We start from the raw sequence: 24007 nt of genomic DNA, 5'->3' as shown, positions 1-24007 counted from the left end.
ACTAGAAAACCATGGATCTGAAGGCTGCCAATTTATTACTGAAAATATGAAATGAATTAACAGTAAAGGCTGATTCTGGCCAACTTATCCATATTAAAGATGTCAGCAGTATTGCAGTTTGAAAAGGGAGGTAATGAAAGCAAAGTTTTATTTTTATTAATGATTGACTTGAGCTTCCCTGGTGGCTCAGATAGTAAAGAATCTGCCTGCAATGTGGGAGACCTGGGTTTGATCCCTGGGTTGGGAAGATCCCCTGGAGAAGGAAATGGCAACCCACTCCAGTATTCTTGCCTGGAAAAACCCCATGGGCAGAGGAGTCCATGGGGTTGCAAACAGTTGGACACGACTGAGTGACTAACACTTTCACTTATTGACTTTCCATGAGACTCCATGCTCTCTTAAAGAAGAGAGAAGCACCTCACGCTCACTCCTTCCTCAGGCAAAGCTGGTACAGACAGAGTTTCTGGAATAAGTGAGACATGGACTTGAACACCAGCCCTAATATTACCAAACTCTGCAACCTCAGGTAGGGTGAATACCCTCTCTGAGCTCATGTTTTCTTATCTAAGAATGGGGCTCATAATAGGGCTGATCTCGAAATGTTTTTCTGAAGACTAAAAGAAAACATATATAAAGTGTTTTGCAGAGGGCACAGTAAAGACTGAAAAATAGCTAGGTAATATTATTATTCAAAAACGGGAGAGAAGTGATGGCCACAAGAGAACCAGGAAATACAGGAAAAGAGCCAAGGTAATCAGTATCCTGAATCCCCAGCAATTCCCAAAGCTCAAGGTTTATTCATGAAGGTGCTAGTGACATAAAGGGAGATCAAAGTCTCATTTCAACTTAATAACTAGAGATTTCGGAGCTTCTTCAGAGCCAAGCTGACTCACAGCATTTCTGTCACTATTATTTTATATCTGTCAACATTATTTCAAAGTGTTAATCATCTCTTGTCCGAAAGTCTGAAGCATTTCCCTACCAATTATTCTTCCATTTCTTCCGTCTACATTCAACTGACACCCAGTTTCCCACTTGGCTGGATCCCTCTTGACTTGCTCATGTCTGTCCCTTCATCTTGATCAGACACGAGCCCCCACACAGAGACCTCCTGCTTCCCCCTCTGCAGCCCTGTGTGGACCACTTTCTTTCACAACTGCTTAAACTCACTTCCTGTTGGAAGCCAATTCTGGCAGACTCTGCCTGACTCTAAGAGTCTCTTCTCTGTGTATTCCCTAAGCCCTGACACTTAGCTCTGTTTGGAAGATGTTACGTTAATTTGTACTTCACTGGTGGTTTCCAAGTTGTTTCATATGTGTATATACTGTCATAATAGCTGAATTTTATAAAACTTAGGAAGTGAGTCTTGGGATTTTTATCTTCTCTCTCCTCTTTCAACTGCACAAGGCCATTTATTATTGTAAAAGTCATTTTTATAATCACCAAGTTAAAATAAAAAGCCCTCTGCAAAACCACAGTCAGTATAAAACCACAGATCCTCAACCTGGGATGAAGAGCTCCCATTGCTTCATTCTTTTCCTTGTTTTCTAGAAATCTGGAGAAGAGCATCAGATATATACTCTCCACTCTCATTGCCCCTCATCTTTTGTGTCTTCACCTTGAAAGCTCCCCTGGCTGATTTCTCCAGGGAGTGCAAAGCTCTGGGGGCCTGAAAAGAAGTTCCCTTGAGTGAAATTTGGGAGCCACTGAAACAGAAGGGACAGCATTCAGACTTCCAACCTAATTTATTTCCTCTTCAATTTGCATTTCATGGACTCCGTAGAAGTGACCATTTTCCCTGGTGACTTAGATGGTAAAGAGTCCACCTGCAATGCAGGGTTCAATGCCTGGGCCTGGAAGGTCCCCTGGAGAAGGGAATGGCAACCCACTCCAGTATTCTTGCCTGGAGAATTCCATGGACAGAGGAGCCAAAAACATGCTGTGAGATGGATGGAGGCACAGATTTTTTTTTTCTCCCTACAAAGAGTCAGATTGTAAATATTCAAGGCTTTGCAGGCCAGGTGGTTTCTGTTGCAACTACTCAACCCTGTCCCACTGGAGCACAAAAACAGCCTAGACAATTTGTTCAAGAATAGTATGGGGCTGTGTCCAATAAAGCTTTATTTGTAGACACTGAAATTTGAATTTCATCTAAATTTGACATGTCGTAAAATGCATTTCCTTTTTTATTTTTGTCTTACCATTTGAAAATGTAAAATGATTCTCAAGCTTGCAGGGTGTTCAAACACATGGAGGGCTGGCTGGATATGGCTGGGGGGCTGTAGGTTGTCAAGCCCTGGGTAAGAGAGTTTGGGGGAAAAAGAATAGCATGTTGAAAAGTTTTGTAGCAGGAAGAATAAGGGCATTTGAAGAACTGACAGGAGGTCCACACAGCTCAAGAAGTCAGGCTGAGGGAAGAGTAAGAAAGAACAGTGGGGACAGGACGGCGGGGACCTGACCAGGGTCCGGTCTTGCTGATTATGCGATGGGCTGTCTGCTCTGAGGCTAATGGGAAACCACTAATACAGTGTCTCACCTGGCTTTGCATTAAAATCACCTGTGAGACTTCAAAACAAATTCAGACTCCTGCATCTCATCTCAGAATTCCCTAGAAAGAATCTTTGGGGATAGAGTGGGATTCTGTATTTTTAAATGTAGCTCTGTTGATCCTAATGCAGTCAGCTCAGCAGCAGTCTGCATACCCAAATTTGGGGTCTACCAGGAGTCGGGGGCACTTGTGCTCAAACACACATGGCATCTTTACTCATGGGCATTTCAGACTATTATGGGAAATAAATGTTAATAAAATACTCAAACTCACAAACACAAAATTTATAAGGAAGGGAGGGAGGGAAGGAAGGAGGGAAGGAGACAAGGAAGGAAGAAGGGAGGGAGGGGAGGAAGGAAGGAAAATAGGAAGGAGAAAGAAAGAAATCCACAGTCCCAACTTCTAGGGAAATCACTGTTAACATTTTAGTGGTGATTCTCCCAGGCTTATTCTTTGCATGTCTATCAAAATATGGACATGTATATGTGTGTTAAGACTACAGAATGATATTTTATATACTGTTAAAAAAATCAAACCTTTAAAAGATGGATAGTCTCTTTCCTTTAAACCACTGTAGAAATTCTGTCCCTTTTTAAATGGCACCTGTAGAACTCAGATTTAAATTAGGTTGTTCATGTGGCTCAGATGCTCAGACGTGTCCTACTCTTTGTGACCCCTATGGACTGGAGCCCACTAGGCTCTTCTATCCATGGGATTCTACAGGCAAGAATACTGGAGTGGGTTGTCATTTCCTCCTCCAGGGGATCTTCCAGACTCAGGGACTGAACCAGGGTCTCCTGCATTGAAGGCAGATTCCTTACCACTAGCGCTACCTGGGAAATATATATCCATATGTTGTTTTATACATATATAGGTTGTTTATAAGTTCAAATGAATCTGTACAAAGGAAGTGTGTGACAAATGTTTATTGAATTTAATTAATCAGGGTTGTGATATGGGAAGTTTCATCTTGGGAAAGATTTGAGTACAGGCTGGTTTCAAGCAAACCAGTTAAGAGGTTAGCTGAGCAGCTGCAAAGTCCACACACAAGATAATGAGGGTAGAAAGTAGGACAGGGGCAGGGGACTGACTGACAAAGAAAGAATGAATGCGGAAGAAACCTGGAAGGATTTTATCATCCGGTGTTGTCTTTAGGTTGGGAACCTAATTTTAAATACTTCCATATAAAAATTCAGTTCTCTTGCCAGCATACCCTTAGGCATAACCAATAACCATGAGCACATGAATAGAACAGGTGGTTGCCTGAATCTGGACATCACTTTAATTCCTGATCGTAACACAACAAGACATAACTATACTGAGGCAGAAAAGACCGGTGCCTGAGAGCTAAATTTACGGAGTCTCCACAGGACAGGGTCTGTGTACCATTACACACATTTAAAAAACAAATGTCTCTAAACTCTTCTGCAATGACTCTTCAGGGGAGCTCAAAGTCGTAACTATTTTATGCATGGCTCTAGGAGAGACAAACGGAAGGAAAGGGAGAAAAGTTCCAGGTCTGAATTGGAGAGCAAGATAAGCTCAGTCTATTTCCATGACTATACATGCAAAATTAAAATGAAATAGTATTACCAATAAGCAGGGCAACAGATTCTATCTAGAGCAATGATGCTTGAGTTGCTTTGATGTTGTTTTGCCTCCAAGGCAGGATTTCCATTATTATGGAGATGAACTGCCTCTAATTATTGCAATAACATAATTGTTCCCCAGGGCAGAATTCCTAATAACAGAGCTATACGGCTCTGCAGCAACTGTAAGAGATATCCTGAGGGCGGGTTTCTCATTAAGAGCACATATATAGACACTCTGCCTCCAGAAGAGAAACAGAATGCCTGAAGCAATAAACTTTCTTTTCCACACAAGGATTCGATCAACCTTCTGGGCAAATACCTGCCATCACATGTGCTCTGCCCCCCAGATTGCCAGTATCTTTAGACCAGGCTTTCACACCTTATATACAACGTAGAGTTTGGCTGCCCTGTGCTTAGAGTTTCTTCCACGTATTATGTGAATTTCAACTCTTCCAAAGACTTCTGGGAGGAGAGGCAAATTAGTAGAGCCATGATCTAATTCCACTGTGGCAGAAGACTGTGGGTTGTTTAGTCAAGACACAGGAATTTTATTCCTCTTTGGTATGAACAGTCTCACAGAATGTTAGACTTGATCTGATTATACTGTGGGCATCAGACAAACCTAAACATGTATTTCAGTCTGGGAAGAAGTGCCTAAGAATATGGATGATTGCACCATTTTATTGTGTCTTTGAAACATGTCCATGGTGGCCTCACAGTGCTCCCCTGAGGTGATGTTAAGGTTCCTCAATGCAGTGGTCATCTTTGAGTCATTATTTTGTCATCTCTTGGAAGCAGCAAGCACTTGCTCCTTCTTGACCCTTTCTACTCCCTTGGTTTCTGTTTCCTAGGTTCTCCCACATCTCTGAATCCCCCTCCCGTTTCTGTTTCCTAGGTTCTCCCACATCTCTGAATCCCCCTCCCAGCGGGCTCTGCTTCCACCCACTTTTTGCATGTGGCCGTTTCTCAAGGTTACTTTCTTTGACTCACAGGTGTTCTCATTCTACACAACTCTCTGGGTGTGCGTATCCACTCCACAGCTTCTTATCAACCGGTGACATCTGGGTCTCTGTCTTTACTCTCCCGAACTCAGACCCACATTTCCGGTTGGACATTCTCATTCACTGAACACTTAGTCTGTACCAGGCACCATCCTAGGGGCTAGCATTACAGAAAGGGACAAAGCACAAAGGGCCCCTTGCAACCATGAAGTAACCTCAAAGTAGAAGAGGAGGGTGAACTGATCTGATGCAGGGACCCTACTGGACTGGACTTGCTTTGCTAGCTCCAATGATGGAGGAGGGGGCTATGAGCCAAGGAATGCAGGTGATTTCCAGAAAGCGAGACAGTGATTCTCCCCTAGAACCTCCAGAAGGAATGAATTACTTAAGGATATAATTAAGACTATTTATTTCTTTATCAATACTATTTTAATTCCAAATGGCAGCTTTAATTTTGGCTTTCAGAAAGACATTCAAAGAAATGTGTTATTTTAACTCAAGAATAATTTCTGACTTATGACCTCCAGGGCTACAAGGTGCTAAATTTTTATTGTTTAAGATACACACACACACACACACACACACTTTCTAGTCTCTGTCTTCATGAAATTTACATTATGATTAAATGGAGAGGGGGGAAGACAGATAATGGAAAAAAGGCAAATATGCAGCATGTTAGAAGGTAGTAAGAACTATGAAAATTATAAAGCGTGAGAAGAGGATGGTGGCGGTGTTTACAATTTGAAATAGGTTTGAGGGAAAAATTTTTGCTGAGAAAGTGATATTGAATGGGATTCTGATCTGAATGTGACATCACCACTTGAAGGCACCTCAGATTTCACACGTTAATACTCATTTCTTTATCTTCCCCTCTCAAACTTAGTTCTCTCTTCTCAGTACTGTGGTCAATAGCTCTGCCACCTACCAGCTGCTCAAGTTAGAATCTTAGAAGTAACTTTCTTTTTTCCTTCCTTCTTTTTAAAATATCTCTGCTTAATAGGTCATTTAAGTTTAAAAAAATAATCTATCTGTCCCTCCTCCTATACTATCAGGAGACTGACACTGAAGTCCTTTTGGTTTTCATTTTAGCATACTGCCTGCAACTGGTCTCTCTGTGTTTCTAACCTTGTTCTACTCTGATTCTTTGTCCATGTTGCAAGCAGAGCAATCCTTCTGCAGCACGCATATGACGGTACACTCTATTGCATAAAATCCTACAATTTTCTCTGGGAGTTTAAGTCTGAACTCTACAGACATCAAATTCAAGGCTTCCACAATCTATTGTTGGCCTACATTTTCCAATGTTCCTTCTAAATGTATCATTTATGATTGAAAAACATATTGTTATTTTGCTACTGGGCCCGTGCACTAATCTAAGAGCATCTTGAGGGCTGGGTTTATGTCTCCTCCTTATCTCTCTAGTCAGTGCCAGGCAAAGGGCTCAACATATGGCAAACACAGAATGAACGCTTTGTTCATTGATCGAAATCTATGTCAGCTAGTTTCGCAGAATAGTTCTGCTGCTGTTCTGAAACCATGCCTGTGAGAGGCAGGCTGTAAGTTTCAGATTCTTTCCAGAAGCATTCAGTGATTTATCTATACTTAATTATTATCCATTAGCTTGATATAAGGTATTAGCCTAACATTTAAAAGGAAGGAGAGACATTCTTAAACATAAGTAAGAATAAGAAGTCTTTATTTACACATGGTTAACTAAAGTAACATTTCACTAATTTCTTCAGCTTCAATGAGAAATAAAATATTTTCTCTAAGTGAATTTTCCAGACTACTAGATTTACCCCTTTAAGCACTAAGTTAATTTTTTAAAATAATCATTGGGAGGGAGTGGTTTTTCTATGATGTACACTTGTTTGCCTTGCTAATCTAAGCTAGCTGAAGATGCTTTTTCCTCTTTAGGGACACAGTGTAATAATAATCATCAATCTTTGCTACAGAGTTCAAGATACTTATTCCCTTATTAATACTGTTTTAATTCTGAATGGCAGATTTAATTCTGGCTTTCAGAAAGACATTGAAAGAAACGTTTAGGACAGTAAGAGGATGTCAAATAACATGACATGAAGAACATCAGGATTTGGACTTCGAAAATAATTGAAAGGCGACTTGAGAATAGCATATCGGTATATAAAGGGAAGAGGCATGGTGGAAGAGAATTAGATTTTTTCTTAATATAACTTCAGAAAGCAAAGCAAGAAACAATGAGTGGAAATTACAAGGATATTGGTTATGAGGAAATACTCTAAAAATTAGTCAGGTCCTCATGTTAGACATAACCAGGGATGGGGAAGGTCCACCCATTGTGGGGTTCCCTATCTGGGAATGGAAGCTGAGTTCCATGAATAGGGTAGGAATTGGACACTGTTGCCTATCTAGGACACTGTTGCCTGTCCACTTACTCTTCTTCTGGTTGTAGGATCCTATGTTTCTTTGAGGAAACCCCTGTCACATTCTCAGTCCTCAAGGTCTTAGGTGGAGCTTTCTCAAGTGCCTCTTAGGATGGCATATGACCATGTCCTTCTGATCAGTGCATCACATCCCCTTGAATGTTACTGGTTCAGGGAAAATCATTGACCAAGGCAGGTTTATCCCATGCCATAAGCATCTATTCTGCAGCTGTGAGAAGTTAGAAAAGAGGGAAAGCATGGTGCTACCAGCAGCCATCCTGCCAACAGGAGAGGAGAGCCTATCAGAAAATGGAGCCAAACCAGAGGAAGACACCAGTGAGAGAGGAAGCCAGCCAGTCCCGGCATCACTGTGTCAGCTCCTGAACCCAGGCACACCTCAAGTCACAGCCTGGCCCTGGTGTTCTCAGGAGCAGAGCCAATACACTGCTTTTGGTACTGAAGCCGGTTCTGAGTTGGGTTTCTGTCACTTGTAACCAAACGAGTCCATGTGAGTTGGTTTCATGTCTCCTTATGATTCTAGGTGCCTAGGTTTTTGTTAATGATTCTCTCATTCTAAATTCTGATGTTTTTGTTTGTAATAGATCAATCTCATCTGCCTCAAATGCCTTCTGTCCAGAAACTAACAGTAAACAAAATTATACCTTTTTCAGTTACATGGCTTAATTGCTCAATGAATCCAAATAATTCCACTGCTTTGGTGATGAGTAGAGGCCTCGCCTGAGAACTGAAGTACTTGGGTCTTTGTGACAAACCATCTCTGTTTTAAAGGCCTGATATTGCCTGTACTCTGATAGCTGGATAAATATACAAGAAAACAAAAAAGAAAAATTCATGCTTATGGATATGCTGCCTACACAATAGTGAAGTTATAAAAATTGAAGATTAAATCTTTCATTTAGATGACTGGTTTAATATATATATATATATATAAGGTCAGTGTAAATATGATTTAAATTCCTAAAGCCTTTAAAAACCAAAATAAGCACATACAAAAGTATTTTAAAAATTGTTCACATGTTAACATTAAACTAGTATTTCTGAATTCATACCCATTGAGGTAGCTATAACACCACAATGTGAATAAGATCAAAATGTAAACATTTAAAAATGTTGCTTCTTATACTTTTACTGTAATCTCATTTGCAGGCAGCTGATTAGCTAAATTTGAAATAAAAAATCACTTAAGCAGTGTTTGGCTAAGTCAAACCATAAGCTCTAGGGAGAACATTAATAAAAAGTGGTGCTTGATCATAAATTCTGTTCCACTGAAACTTGGTTTATAGCAATACTCTGTAATTGAGATTAATTATCTTTTATTCAAATGTTAAAGGCCATCATTCAAAAGTCTACAGATAACAAATTTTGGAGAGGGTGTGGAGAAAAGGCAGCCCTCCTACACTGTTGGTGAGAATATAAATTGGGGCAGCCACTATAGAAAACGGTATGGAGGGTCCTCAAAAAAAAACTAAAAATAGACTTTGGTATATTCCAGCAATTCAACCCTTGGGCATATACCCAGACAAAACTGTAATTCAAAAAGATACATGCACCCCTATGTTCACTAGTAGCACTACTTACAACAACCAGGAAATGGAAACAACCTGTGTTCACTGACAGAAGAATGGAAAAAGAAGACATGATATGGGAACTTCCCTGGTGGTCTGGTGGCTAAGTCTTTACATTCCTGATGCAGGGAGCCTGGATTCAATCCCTGGCCAGCTAACTAGATCACATATGCTGCAACTAAGAGTTAGTATGCCGCAACTAAAAAAAATGTGCACACCACCACAAGAAGATCGAAGATCCCACATGCCACAACTAAGATCCAGCTCGGCCAAATAAATAAATAAAATATTAAAAAAAAAAACAAAAACAAACATGTGGCACGCACACACACACACATACACACAATGGAATATTACTCAACCATCCAAAAGAATGAAACAATGCCATTTGCAGCAACATGGATGAACCTAGAGATGATCATACTAAGTGAAGTAAGTCAGAAAGAGAAAGACAGATACAACATGGTATCACTTATATGTAGAATCTAAAATCTGATGCCTCAACATATCTGTGAAATAAAAACAGACTCACAGAGAACACACTTATAGTTGCTAAGGGGGAGAGTGGGCAGCCAACGGAAGGAATGGGGGTTTGGGATTAGCAGAGATAAACTATTATATATAGGATAGATAAAACACAAGGTCCTACTGCATAGCACAGGGAATTATATTCTGTGATAAACCATAATATCCTGTGATAAGCCGTAATGGAAAAGAATATGAAAACGAGTATGTATAACTAAATCACTTTGCTATAGAGAATAAATAAATGCAACATTGTAAGACAAGGGAAAGGCTACTCCGTTCAACATTCTTGCCTGGATAATCCCATAGACAGAGGAGCTTGGCGGGCTACAGCCCATGGGGTCTCAAAGAGTTGGGTATGACTGAGTGACCAAGCATGTTACGTTATATTGTAAACCACCAATACTTCAATAAAATTTTTTAAAAAAATCATCCAAATGTTAACAGCTTGCCTTTTGATTCTTAGGATTCCACATCTCAAAAGAGAATTACAAGTCCGTATATTGGAAATTATTACTCAACACTGTATATACTCAACAAAAATTTTTCCTTTTGTGTTGTTCTAGTAATGTCAATCCTTTTCTAAAATAGGAATTCTAAACTTTTCACTTATGAATCCTATATATGATCACTTTTGTTCATTTATTCACTTACTTATGTTTCTCTTTTATCAAAAAGACATAGAGGAAAATGGCAGAATTTCTTCTTTGTCAACAAGGAAATATCAGTAATAGCTTCCTTATTTTTTATCCTTTTCAGAAATTACAGGAAGTCCAGTTGAGTTTATCTTTCTCATACTCCAGTAGGCCATGGAGTAAACTTGGTCCATGGATGTTTTGCCCATACTGTTCTAACATTAAAACTTTTTAAAAAAAATTAGTGACATTTAAAACTTAAGATAGCTCAACTTAAATTCCATATTTCTAGTTTCCCTTGAAAAATGAGAAGGTGGGGAGGCACTGGACCTGTATTTCCATTTGATGGCAATAATATGCTAGAATTGAGTGGAAAGTGTCTCCCATGGATGGGACACACACTTAAGTGCCTATATTCACCTTTAAATTATACCTAGCCAAGGATTTCCCTGGTGGCCCAGTGGCTAAAACTCCAAGCTCCCAATGCAGGGGGCCTGGGTTCAATCCCTGGTCAGGGAAACAGATCCCACTTGCCACAACTAAGAATTTGTATGCTTCAACTGAAAGATCCTGCATGCGGCAACAAAGATTGAAGATCCCGTGTGCTCCAACTAAGACTGGGCGCAGCAAATAAATTAGTTAAGTAAAAAACAAATACATGCTTTGTTAAAAAAAAAAAAAATATATATATATATATATATATATATATATTATACCTGATCAGCTTTTAAATTCATTTTCATGATGAAAATCAATCTATCTGTTTAACACACTGTGAGTGAGGTAGAACTGAGAAAGAGAACAGTGAGGACACAGCATCTACGGGGATAAAAAGTGCTAACACTGACAGTCTGGGTCATGCCTGGTGATGGTGGAGGTGGAGGTGATAAAGACCAGGACCTGAGTAATGATGGGGAGTTTCCTTGCTTTAAAGATACCCTTAGTGCGATAGCAATGTTGAGGCTATATCTGAACCCTATCAATCAAGTCAGAAGAAAAATTTAAAAAATTGGGGAGAGATAAGCTTTGTGGTAAGTCAAATAGTAGAAGTAAAATTTACTTATTAAAAGTAATTCTTGGTATATCATTTTCCCAAAGTTAATTTAAACAACCTATAGCAATGATTAAATTATAGTCATGTTGAGTAGTCATTAATACTGTTCAAAAAGTTAGGCTGTCCTTTTTCTTCTAGGCACACAGAAAGACTGAATTTCTCTGTTGGGCTGAATTTGGGAAGAGCCATGTGACTTCTTTTGGCCACCAAAACATGAGCAAAAAAGAAGTGCTTCACTTCACAAGTTTAGCACCCTCTTTTCCTTCTGCAATTTAAATGTTCCAGAGAGTGCTATTCTACCAGCTTAGGCTTCAGAGAGCAGCAAAGCCCCCAGCAGACCTCTGGTGGGCATGCAGTGTGGATGAAAAATGTCCTTTTGTTTTAAGACACTGTAGGTTGCTTGTGATAGCAGCAAATTTTATTAGCCTCTCCTGGATTGATCTTCCATGTTACTCGAACCTCACTCATTCATATATCTATTTTTCATATTATTTAAAAATATTTTTCTTCATAGCAATGTTATATTAAAACTTTTAAAATGTAGCCTTAATCTAATAATGTATGTGGTACACAAAATAAGAAGCTGTGCTCTCAAGTTCCAACTTTGGCTCCAGATTTGAATGTCAGGACAGTAATCAGTAAACTATACCACTTTCTTGATATAACAGAAATCAGAAAGAGACGCATATTATGCATTTACTATGTATGAATACACCCTCTATAAACCATATCAGGTTTGTTTGCAAAAATCATTAATAAGGACAACATCATCAGTGTGATGATCTACTTTGCATATGTAAATCCAAAGTTGTACGGGTGTTAAAGGCGATACGCACACATTTTTATAGGCTTTCCCATGACATCGTGGAGTACTTGACCTTTAGCATCAATTAAAATCATTATGTATACAGCTGGTAAATGTTATCTTATGCATGACAGATTCATGCACAATCACCATTTTCCAACACATCTGAGTAGATTACAGAAAGGGGTGGGAGATATTTTATAGCGGTGACAGCCAAGAAAAGGTCTTAAGAGATACCTGCCATTTGTCACAATATGACCTAAACCCCCAAACAACCCATATAATTACACTGCATAAAAGAACATGCATTATAAACATAATTCATGTATAATAAGAAACACACATTTGAAGAGTTTAGATATCAGAAAGCAAAAAAAAAACTTTTCAAAAATAAGTTTGAAATAGAGTTCTTAAAAAGACATGATTAAAATAATAAAAGCCATGTTATTTGAAAATGAGTTCTGGAATTAGAGACAGTTTGAAAAAAAGGGAGAGATTAACAAGAGACATATTAGACACTGCCAAATATTTGACGGGTTGCCATAGCAAAAAAGAACTGGAATTACTTGTTTATGGGGAAAAAAAGGAGGTATTAATAGAATGGAGAAAGATGGGCAAGCCTACAAAAAAATTTTAAGCTAAAATTAAAAAAGATACTTCCAGTTGCACATCTTTGGGCAGCTCCAACACCCTTCAACAGGGATCATGTGATCTACCTGTGCAAGAAAGGCTTTCTAGAATCTTAATATCAAGAAGGATTATGAAGACCTGCTCATTTACCACTCTTTTCCAAAGCTTCAGATCTTTGATTAACATTTAGTTCATGAAGAGCTGATCATAAATTCTTCCCTCTAGGACTATTAACAACAGACCTATAAATTATTATGGGTTAACCACATACTTAAAATATTTCAAGATAATACCTTTCATTTTCTTTTAATACATCCCTTCCTTTCTTCCAGGTGTAGATCGGTTTCGGAGAAGCCTTTGGCTTACACTCAATGACAACTTCACCTCCCACTTTGACAAGAGTTACCCTTTTTAAGAGGGTTCTTGAAAAATCTGGACCTACAGCTGGAAGAGAATACAGAAATGAAATAATTATTATGGGAGAAAAAATCCACTTGATCATTCGTTATAGTTTTTCTTTCTGCAATGCACTTATTATATTAAAGAGAAGAAGCTGCATTTTTTTTTTCTCTGAAGTACAGGAGTAACACTGGAAGTTTTGATGGATTTATGAAAAGTTGAGCTATAGTTTGTATACAGTAAAATGTACCCATTGAAAGTGTACAGCTTGATGAATTTGGAAAACTCCAACAGGAAGATCAAAATATACGCTATTCCAACACTATACATAGTGAGGGATTCTTTATGAAAACTACTCTATGTTCAGATGAAGAAAATTGTTTAAGTTTTACAGAAGCAAAAGGGAAAGACGAAAAAAAAGCCCATAAGGCACTTTTCTGATTGTGTAGGTGAAAGCACCCCTTCCTTGACAGTTGCTGCTTTTGTTCTCTCTCATAGCACTCTGAGCAGGTCTCCCTAAGAGGATGTGCTGAAATGTCTACAGCATCACCCTCTGTGAGCGCCTCCTTAAAAATAATGACTTAGATCAGCTTTCCACTATCACTGCCTAATGCAATGCATGGGTCTTGCAGGATAAATTGTGACTTGCTCTTAGAAAACTCTATTCCATGCTTGCTACCAATATTCTAAGAAAATCATTCAAGTTGACACCAAATATGTAGTTACATGGAAATAACATTAAATAATTTCTTTCTTAAAACAAAAGATATTCCTCTGTATCCTTAAAAAAAATATGAAAGAAGCCTTTCTGAAAATTTTCCATTTCCTTCTGCATTAATTACACTAATGTTTTAGGGTCTGTTGTAAGCTGTTATCATATTAAAAGTCCCTGACTCACTGTAGCTTGACCTGATGGAATTTACAATTTCATACTATGTTGAATGTGAAATTTAAACACAAATACTAGCCACAAATTACTTAGAAGAGTACAGGGAATGAGTATGTATGTATGTGGGTGGGGAGGATGGGGATCCTTTTTTAAATGTACACAAACCATATGTTAGTGATTAAAAAATAAAAGGTTTCAACAGAAGCAAGTTAAACCTTCATTAAGTGCTTCTGTTATGAAAATATTTTCAGTGTATAGAAAGAAAGATGGGAAGGTTACTTTTTAATGGGGTGTTGTAATGTACACACGGGGTTGGCTTTACTCAGTGAAGGTTAAATTAAATAAATGAATCTAGTAGGCAACTGCTACCTCAGTCGGTATGCCTTGGATTCATGAGGGAAGTCTATAATTTAAAGAGTAATTCCATAATGATAAATGCAATTAATAAAGAGACTGCAAGTACAAATGCTTGTGCTTATAATGAGATAAATGCATTCCCTGTATGATCTTCAAAATTACATAATGAAAATTATAGGGTTCTGAGAAATATAAGGTCAGGACATATCTACTCGATATTTATGTAACATGAATACTAACAAAAACAATAATCATTCTAGTAAATATATCAGCATGATTAAAAAGATAGCTTAAATTCCTAATGGATAAACACTACAAAAACAAAACAAAACAGGACTTCAGTGTGTGTGTATATATGAAGACAGTTTGGTGAAACAAGGAAGCCGGGAAAGAGAAGAGCTGAGAATGGTAATCTATAAAACAAGTACAAAGTGCAGAAAGGCTCAGGAGAGCCACACTCTTAAACACAGTCATGTTGAAACATGGCCAAAACTGAGTCAAGAGGAAGAATATGGGCTAAATGAGACACAGTCACTATGCTATCTGCCTTGACTAGCCTTGCGTTGATCTGAGTTAGTGGGCTTTGTTCTTGGTTGCTGGAACTAGTGAAATGCATGGACAAAGCAAGCATCTGTTACATTGATCTCATTTCTCCATTCACCACTCCCACACATGCTAATTTTCAACACACAAAGGTTCTTATAGCAGAATAGACTCACTTCCATCTTATGGAAACACCTGAACTGACACAGTAATGTGGAAAAAAAAAACAAGTCTCTAGAAGCTTTTTTTTAAAGGGTATTGTGTGAAATAGAGTTACAAATCTGTTAACATATAAAAATTCCTTCTTAAAACTATATCTTTCTACACACACATATTTTTATCACTTTAGGCAGACATTTTTCATCTGTTCAGGAGGAATTCTGCAACTGCATTTGAAATGAGTTTACATAAATCAAACCATGCACAACACATGGGTGTATTTGTCAAAAAACTATATATTGCTTTTACGGGCTTTGAAATAGCATGATATCGGCCACACAGAAGGCAGAAAATGCACATTCCACTTTCAAAAGCATTTGTGCTATACTATGTATGTGCCTATTATCTTTTGGATATCCTAGAGATAAGACTGCCTTTGAATGGCTTTCACTAACAAAAAAAAAAAAAAAGGAAATATAAATTTATATCTGTTCTCCTTGCTTATTCAACTTGCTTAAATTTACTTCTAGTTATATCTAACTCTACAAATCTATCAGTTGCCACTATAAGCTGCAGTGTTTTCACAGGCAAAATTGCCAGACCTTCGTCTGTTTTTGAATACTTGACCCATCAACGGATTTAACACTCTGCTGTTTTGTGGCCATCTTTCACCCCTGAGATGCCCTGAAGCTTGTGGGGTGATGCTTTCTGTGTCTGTCCCCTATATTTATTCTAAATCTCAACCGTCAGCTCAGGAGAGGCTTGAAGGCAAAGCAAAAGGAGACTGTTAAATTTTGATATTCACAGAGAATCAGATGTTTAAGAGTTATTGATAAGGTCCCATTAGGGCATTGTTAGAATCCAACCTTTGTTGGCACTGGAAAAAATTAGTGCACATTCAACGTGAAACTTCAGTGGGTTCCTAATGGTTCAGAAAAGATAAAAGCAATTGTCAAATTACCCACTTGAGCTTGAGAGTAGTGCCAATTGTGGGAGCTCCTCATTTGCTAAATCTAATGCACTTTGAGGACAACGTTTCTTACAGGAACTACTAGGGGGCACTGCACTCCCAGTGTTGGAATAAGTCACACTTCAGGACCTCATCCCTGTGGGCAGTGTGACTTTTTATTATTTATCAATGATCTTTAACATATTAATATTACATTACCTAGGAGAAGCATCCGGCTGAGAGAAACCTTCTGTGTAATTCTCCACTGTTTGCTTTCACTTAATTAAATGGCTCTTGGTCACATGTCAAGGGTATTTTAAGTGGCCAACAGAACCCTTGAAAACTGAAGTTGTGCCCTAGGAGTTGGTGAGAATGATAACTGTTTAACGGAATGTGCAGTAGCAGTCCCACCTGGGAAACAGATGGGTGTGATGTTTTACTCTGTTATTAAAGGAAAGGATAATTACGTGTGCCTGGTCTATAAATCTGCAGAAACACCACTGGGATCACTGCCAGTTGACAGGGACTATTAAGGCTGGCCCTTTCAGAAGTTCAGAATTTCATATTATTTTAACCTTTTTCTATTGTCTTTAACTATGACCTCATCATCCCGTAGAAAATAAAGCTCGAAAATGCATTCACTCAAGTATGGCCACCCCTGAGGAGATGATGCTGGTATCAGATATTAAAACCCCAAACTTTGCCTGCCTTGCTGGGTAGATAGCTAGAAGACTGGCTACAGTGGAGATAGTCTTCTTTCTAGGTCCATCACTTCAGAATGGCTGATGCAAAATCAGTCTCTCTGATTGGGGATGACATTCAAAAGGAGACACTCAACAAACTCTGAAGTCAGAGTTTCCTATTCTAGGATTACCATGACGTGCTCCTTCTAAGACTCTAATGGATGCCCCTGCTGGCTTTGGTCTAATTTGCTGAATGTCCTGTTCCCCCCAGGCTCCTCCTATCGTGGTGGCTCTTGTTTACAGGCTTTTGCTCTTTGGGGAAAGCTATTATCAAACCAAACTAATAATATTTACAGTCACAAGATTTAAGATTAAATAAAATACCTGTATTGTACAGAAGCACTTCAATATTTTTCCAGAGTAAATCCTTTATACCTATTCCTCTCCTCGGCTACTTCCACTATTTTCATTTTGTGTGTGCGTGTCAGTTGCTCAGTTGTGCCCAACTCCTTGTGACCCATGGACCAGGCTCCTCTGTCCATGGGATTCTCCAGGCAGCAATACTGGAGTGGGTTGCCATACCCTTCTCCAGGGGATCTTCCCCACCGAAGGATCAAACTTGGGTCTCCCACATTGCAGGCAGATTCAAATGAGCTACCCAGACCTTTTAGAGAATTTTAAGCTGAAAAGAAATACACTTTTGTTTGAAAACAAAAAACCCTTTTTATTTTGAAATAATTACAGATTCACAAGAAGTTGCAAAGATAATTCAGAGAGGTCCAGTGTACCCTTCACTCAGTTTCCCCAATGGTTACATTTTTTTTTTAAAGTAATTGGAGGATAATTGCTTTACAATGTCGTGTTGGTTTCTGCCATACAACGTGAATCAGCCATAACTATATGTATGTCCACTCCTTTTTGAACTTCCCCCCAATTCCATCCCATCTCTCTAGGTCATCGCAGAGCACTGAGCTGAGATCCCTGTGCTATATAGCAACTTCCCAGTAGCTATCTATTTTACATGCGGTAACGTGTATGTTTCACGGCTACTCTCCCAATTGGTCCCACTCCCTCCTTTCCCCACTGTGTCTACAATCTGTTCTCTATGTCTATGACTCTATTCCTGCCCAGCAAATAGGTTCATCAGTACTGTTTTCCCAGATTCCATATATATGCGTTAATATACAATATTTGTGACCCCAGTACAACATTGCAAGGAACCTAATCATGGATATGGTGTGTAGAGTTCTGTCTTACTTTATCAAGTACTTTGACTTGTAACTACCACTGAAATAAAGATACAGAACTCTTCCATCACTACAAAGATCTCTCTCATGCTACCGTTTTAGAGATGCATTCAACCCCCTTCTGTATTCCCTTTGCCTAGAATCCACCAACCTGTATTCCAACTCTACAGTTTCGTCATTTTGAGAATATAAAAAAAATCATACATTTGTATCCATAAAATCATACATTATGCTTTTTTTCAGAGATTTCTTTTTTCAGCTGGCATAATGCTCTTGAGATCCACCCAGGATGCTGAATGTATTAACAGTGATTCCTTTCTATTGCTGAGTAGTTATATCTCAACCATGCAGGTGTGCAAGAGAAATTCATCTCCACTGTTGACATTTCAGGCACTATGATAACTGATGAATACTTCTAAAGCACAGAAACCATTTCAAGATCTTTCAACAGCATCACTGCCAACAAGTGATAGTTTTTCTTTTTTTTAGTGTGGGGATTGACATGTACACACTGCTGTATTAACAATGGACAATAAACAAGGACTTACAGTACAGTACAGGAACTCTGTTCAATGTTATATAACAGCCTAAATGGGAAAATATTTGAAAAAGAACAGACACATGTATAACTGAACCACTTTGCGGTACACTTGAAACTAACACAATATTGTTAATCACCTATACTCCAATACAAAATTTTAAAAACCCTTTTTTCTTTTTATGAAGGTTTGAAAGCCAAGCTCTCATTCGGTAAACAAGGGTAGACTCTTTCTTATTCAAGGAAAGATATTCTAAAGCCATTTTAGAACATCATTTCTTACACAACAATTAACATGTTGATTGAAAATCATTCTTATATGTTTTAAAAGCTTCAACTGCTAAACCTTTGTTAACCTTCTTTGAGCAGCTCTATCTGTATGAAGATAAGATGGCAAGCATCTGTAACTGTAAACACTTTGAACTTCCTACATTAGTCCAAGTTAGTGATGTTTCATTTTATTTGGCATAATGTCCGGAACACTCACACAAATTTGTGAAAGTAGTATGTGATGGTATAATGCTATATTTGATTGAGCAACTTTGTTATGAGATCAAAATAGTTGCTTAACTGACAGAAGAGTCATTAAACTGTGAGAATTCTGGAATACCAGTGGTTACAAAATGGTAACACCCATTAGTAGTAATTATTAGGTCATCAGTTCTTTGAAGGCAAAGACTATGAATCAGGGATCTTGGACCTAGCACAGTCCTTGCACAAAGTATATGTTTAATTGATATATGTTGAATTAATGTATGTTGTAGGAGAACTAAGGAATTCAGTTCAAGACAGGAAATACCTTTCTCATGATGCTTTGCCTGGATATCAATGACTTCTTGAACTTCATGGCGTATGTACAGGACACTCCATCCTCTCTGGAGTTGGACCTCAGTCAAATGAAGCAGGATTATCCAAGAAACAATTCAAGCTATCTGTACACTTGTCCCTTAAAATCCAATATCCATGAAGAGACTGGTTCCAGGTATAAAAATCCATGGATGCTTAAGTCCCTCATTTAAATAGCAGGCTGCAATGAATACAGCCAGCCCTCCATAACTGGCGGGTGCAGAGTGCTGGCTGCACTCTTTTACCACGTGAATCGGTGTGATGGTAGATAGTTAACAAATGACTCTCCAAGCAAAACAAAACACCAAAGAACTTGGGTTTCGAGCTTGCCAATTTCCGATTTTCCAAGTGTAGGGTTGAACCAGCAGCAGCGTCACCTGGCAACTTGTTTGAAGTGCAAACCCTCAGGCCCCGCTCGAGAACTAATATGTCAGGAACTCTGGAGGCAGGGCTCAGCTTTGTGTGTTTTAACGAGTCTTCCAAACGATTCTGATGCATGGTAGAGTCTGAGAATCAATACCATAGAAAAGCCTAATTACTTTCTGATCTGATCAATTAGAGCAATAGAACTTCTACCCATTGGAATCATTCCTGGGTGACTAAGGTATAAACAGTCCTAGAGTCTCTACTGGTCCTGGAGTCTCTACAAGGACTAGTTGGTAGGGAGGATGGTATCAGGTCAGTTCAGTTCAGTCACGCAGTTGTGTCTGACTCTTTAAGACCCCATGGACTGTAGCACACCAGGCCTCTCTGTCCTTCACCAACTCCTGGAGTTTGCTCAAACATGTCCATCATATCAGTGATGTCATCCAATCATCTCATCCTCTGTTGTCTGTTCTCCTCCTGCCTTCAATCTTTTCCAGCAACAGGGTCTTCTCCAGTGAGTCAGTTCTTTGGATCAGGTGGCCAAAGAACTGAAGCTTCAGCTTCAGCATCAGTCCTTCCAATGAATATTCAGGAGTGATTTCCTTTAGGATTGACTGGTTGGATCTCCTTGTAGTCCAAGGGACTCAAGAGTCTTCTCCAACATCACAGATCAAAAGCATCAATTCTTTGGTGCTCAGCTCTCTTTATAGTCCAGCTCTCACATCCATACATGGTTACTGGAAAACCCATAGACTTTACTAGACAGAACTTTGTTGGCAAAGTAATCACTCTGCTTTTTAATATGCTGTCTAGTTTGGTCATAACTTTGCTTCCAAGGAGCAAGCATCTCTTAATTTTATGGCTGCAGTCACTATCTTCAGTGATTTTGTAGCCCAAGAAAATAAATTCTGTCACTGTTTCCATTGTTTCTCCACCGATTTGCCATGAAGTGATGGGACTGGATGCCATGATCTTCGTTTTTTGAATGTTGAATTTTAAGCCAGCTTTCTCACTCTCCTCTTTCACTTTCATCAAGAGGATCTTTAGTTCTTCACTTCCTGCCATAAGGGGATAGTGCCATCTGTGTATTTGAGGTTATTGATATTTCTCCCGGCAATCTTGATTCCAGCTTGTGCTTCTTCCAGCCCAGCATTTCACATGATGTACTCTGTATATAAGTTAAATAAGCTGGGTGACAATACACAGCCTTGATGTACTGCTTTCCCAATTTGGAACCAGTCTGTTGTTCCATGTCCGGTTCTAACTGTTGCTTCTTAACCTGCACACAGATTTCTCAGGAGGCAGGTCAGGTGGTCTGTTATTCCCATCTCTTTAAGAATTTTCCACAGTTTGCTGTGATCCACACAGTCAAAGGCTTTGGCATAGTCAATAAAGCAGAAATAGATGTTGTTCTGGAACTCTCTTGCTTTTTCTGTGATCCAGTGGATGTTGGCAATTTGGTCTCTGGTTCCTCTGTTCTTTCTAAAACCAGCTTGAACCTCTGGAAGTTCTTGGTTCACGTACTGTTGAAGTCTCCCTTGGAGAATTTTAAGCATTACTTTGCTAGCATGTGAGATGAGTGCAATTGTGCAGTAGTTTGAACATTCTTTGACATTGCCTTTCTTTGGGATTGGAATGAAAACTGACCTTTTCCAGTCCTGTGGCCACTGCCGAGTTTTCCAAATCTGTTGGCATATTGAGTGCAGCACTTTTACAGTATCATCGTTTAGGATTTGAAATAGCTTAACTGGAATTTCATCACCTCCATTAGCTTTGTTCGTGAGGCCCAGTTGACTTCACATTCCAGGATGTCTAGCTCTAGGTGAATGATTGCACAATCAGGGCTATCTGTGTCATGATCTTTTTTGTACAGTTATTCTGTGTATTCTTGCCACCTCTTCTTAATATCTTCTGCTTCTGTTAGGTCCATACCATTTCTGTCCTTTATTGTGCCCATCTTTGCATGAGCACAATACCATAATTTTTGCTTGGTATCTCTAATTTTCGTGACGAGATCTCTAGTCTTTCCCATTCTATTGTTTTCCTCTATTTCTTTGCATGGATCACTGAGGAAGGCTTTCTTATCTCTCCTTGCTATTCTTTGGAACTCTGTATTCAGATGGGTATGTCTTTCCTTTATTTCTTTGCCTTTAGTTTCTCTTTTCTCTTCTTCTCCTCAGACAACCATTTTGCCTCTTTGCTTTACTTTTTCTTGGGGATGGTCTTGATCACAACCTCCTGTTAATGTCACAAACCTCCGTCCATAGTTCTCCAGGCACTCTATCAGATCTAATTCCTTGAATCTATTTCTCACTTCCACAAGGGATTTGATTTAGGTCATACCTGAATGGTCTAGTCATTTTCCCCTACTCTTTTCAATTTAAGTCTGAATTTGGCAATAAGGAGCTCATGATCCAAGCCACTGTCAGCTCTTCATCTTGTTTTTTCTTAATGTATAGAGCTTCTCCATCTTTGACTGCAAAGAATATAATCAATCAATTTTGGTATTGACCATCTGGTGATGACCTATTATATAGTTGTCTCCTGTGTTTTGGTAGAGAGTGTTTGCTCTGACCAGTGCATTCTCTTGGCAAATCTCTGTTAGCCTTTGCTCTGCTTCATTCTGTACTCCAAGCCCAAACTTGCCTGTCACTCCAGGTATCTCTTGATTTTCTACTTTTGCATTCCAGTCCCCTATGATGAAAAGGACATCTATTTTTTGGTGTTAGTTCTAGAAGGTCTTGTAGGTCTTCATAGAACTGTTCAATTTCAGCTTCTTCGGCATTAGTGGTTATGGCATAGACTTGGATTACTGTGATACTGAATGGCTTGCCTTGGAAATGAATAGAGATCATTCTGTTGTTTTTGATATTGTACCCAAGTACTGCATTTCGGACTCTTTTGTTGACTAACTATAAAGGCTACTCCATTCTTTGAAGGGATTTTTTGCCCACAGTAGTAGATATAGTGGTCATCTGAATTAAATTCACCCATTCCAGTCTATTTTAGTTCACTGATTCCTAAAATGTAGATGTTTACTCTTGCCGTCTCCTGTTTGACCACTTCCAATTTACCTTGATTCATGGACCTAACATTCCAGGTTCCTAAAGCAATATTGTTCTTTACAGCATCGGGCTGTACTTCCATCACCAGTCACGTCCACAACTGGGTGTTATTTTCACTTTGGCTCCATCTCTTCATTCTTTCTGCAGTTATTTCTCCACTCTTCTCCAGTAGCATATTAGGCACCTACTGACCTGGGGAGTTCATCTTTCAGTGTCCTATCTTTTTGCCTTTTCATACTGTTCATGGGGTTCTCAAGGCAAGAATACCGAAGCGGTTTTCCATTCCCTTCTCCAGTGCACCATGTTTTGTCAGAACTCTCCACTATGACCCGTCCATGTGGGTGGTCCGACACAGCATGGCTCATAGTTTCCTTGAATTAGACAAGGCTGGGATTCATATGAGGGATGACTGTATGGTACTGGGACATTAAAGACTTCCCCTGGTGACTCACAAGCAGCAAAATTTGAGAATCACTGAAATAGGGTTTACTGGTAATTGTGCAGCTGTCTGTATTATAATCTTTTGGTATGGATACTAGTTTAAAACAGAAACAAAACAAAACAAACCCAAACTTTCTATTGCTACAAACACTTCAGATTTGCAGGAAGTTTTCACATGTGATCTCTTTTAGTTTTGACAGTGACACCCTAATTTTATTGACTAGTGAAGGCTTAGTAACTTGTTAAAGATATAAAATTTGCGTTTGAGATCCACGTGCATTGCTTTCCTTCTTCCTGATGAGTTAAGTAAAGCTCCTTTCAGACAATATTTGGATAAGAAAGGCATCCCTCCTCTCATTGGATGCTGTTCACACTCAGCACATTTGATTGTAATCTGGCTCAATGAGGCAGTTGAGAAATCAGACTTAGTTGCAGATGAGCACTTGTGAAAATCCCTGTGAAATAACTTTGAGTTTAGCCTTAATGTTTTTCTAATTTGTAGGCCAATCATTTGGACACATGGCAAATTAACCATATAACTGCCTCAAGCCTGCACCTCACTTTAATCGACCATCAGTTCCTTAATGGCATTGGAGTGTTCTGCCAGGGTCTGATGTCCTCCACCACAGAGGCCAGGAGAATGCCCATGGTCCTGAACCATCAGACAGGAACTCCTTGGGCCAAGGCTACTTCTATCCCTTATACTGTCCTGGCAACGTCAGGTCATATTCAAGACCACTGGGA

At 39.0% G+C, this 24007-nt stretch overlaps 1 protein-coding gene across 3 annotated transcripts in view; it reads right to left on the bottom strand.

The window, feature by feature from the left end:
- Window positions 1-24007, bottom strand: part of CNTN4 (contactin 4) — a 975711-nt gene that overhangs the window by 140031 nt on the left and 811673 nt on the right. For all 3 annotated transcript variants that reach the window (XM_043443117.1, XM_043443116.1, XM_043443118.1), the window contains one exon: window positions 13075-13225. In XM_043443117.1, the coding sequence (XP_043299052.1) occupies window positions 13075-13225 (151 nt within the window). The remainder of the gene's footprint in view (window positions 1-13074; window positions 13226-24007) is intronic.

This window comes from Cervus canadensis, chromosome 22 (assembly GCF_019320065.1).
Source record: "Cervus canadensis isolate Bull #8, Minnesota chromosome 22, ASM1932006v1, whole genome shotgun sequence".
Classification (NCBI taxonomy): domain Eukaryota; kingdom Metazoa; phylum Chordata; class Mammalia; order Artiodactyla; family Cervidae; genus Cervus; species Cervus canadensis.
This window is presented reverse-complemented; position numbering and strand designations above follow the sequence as displayed.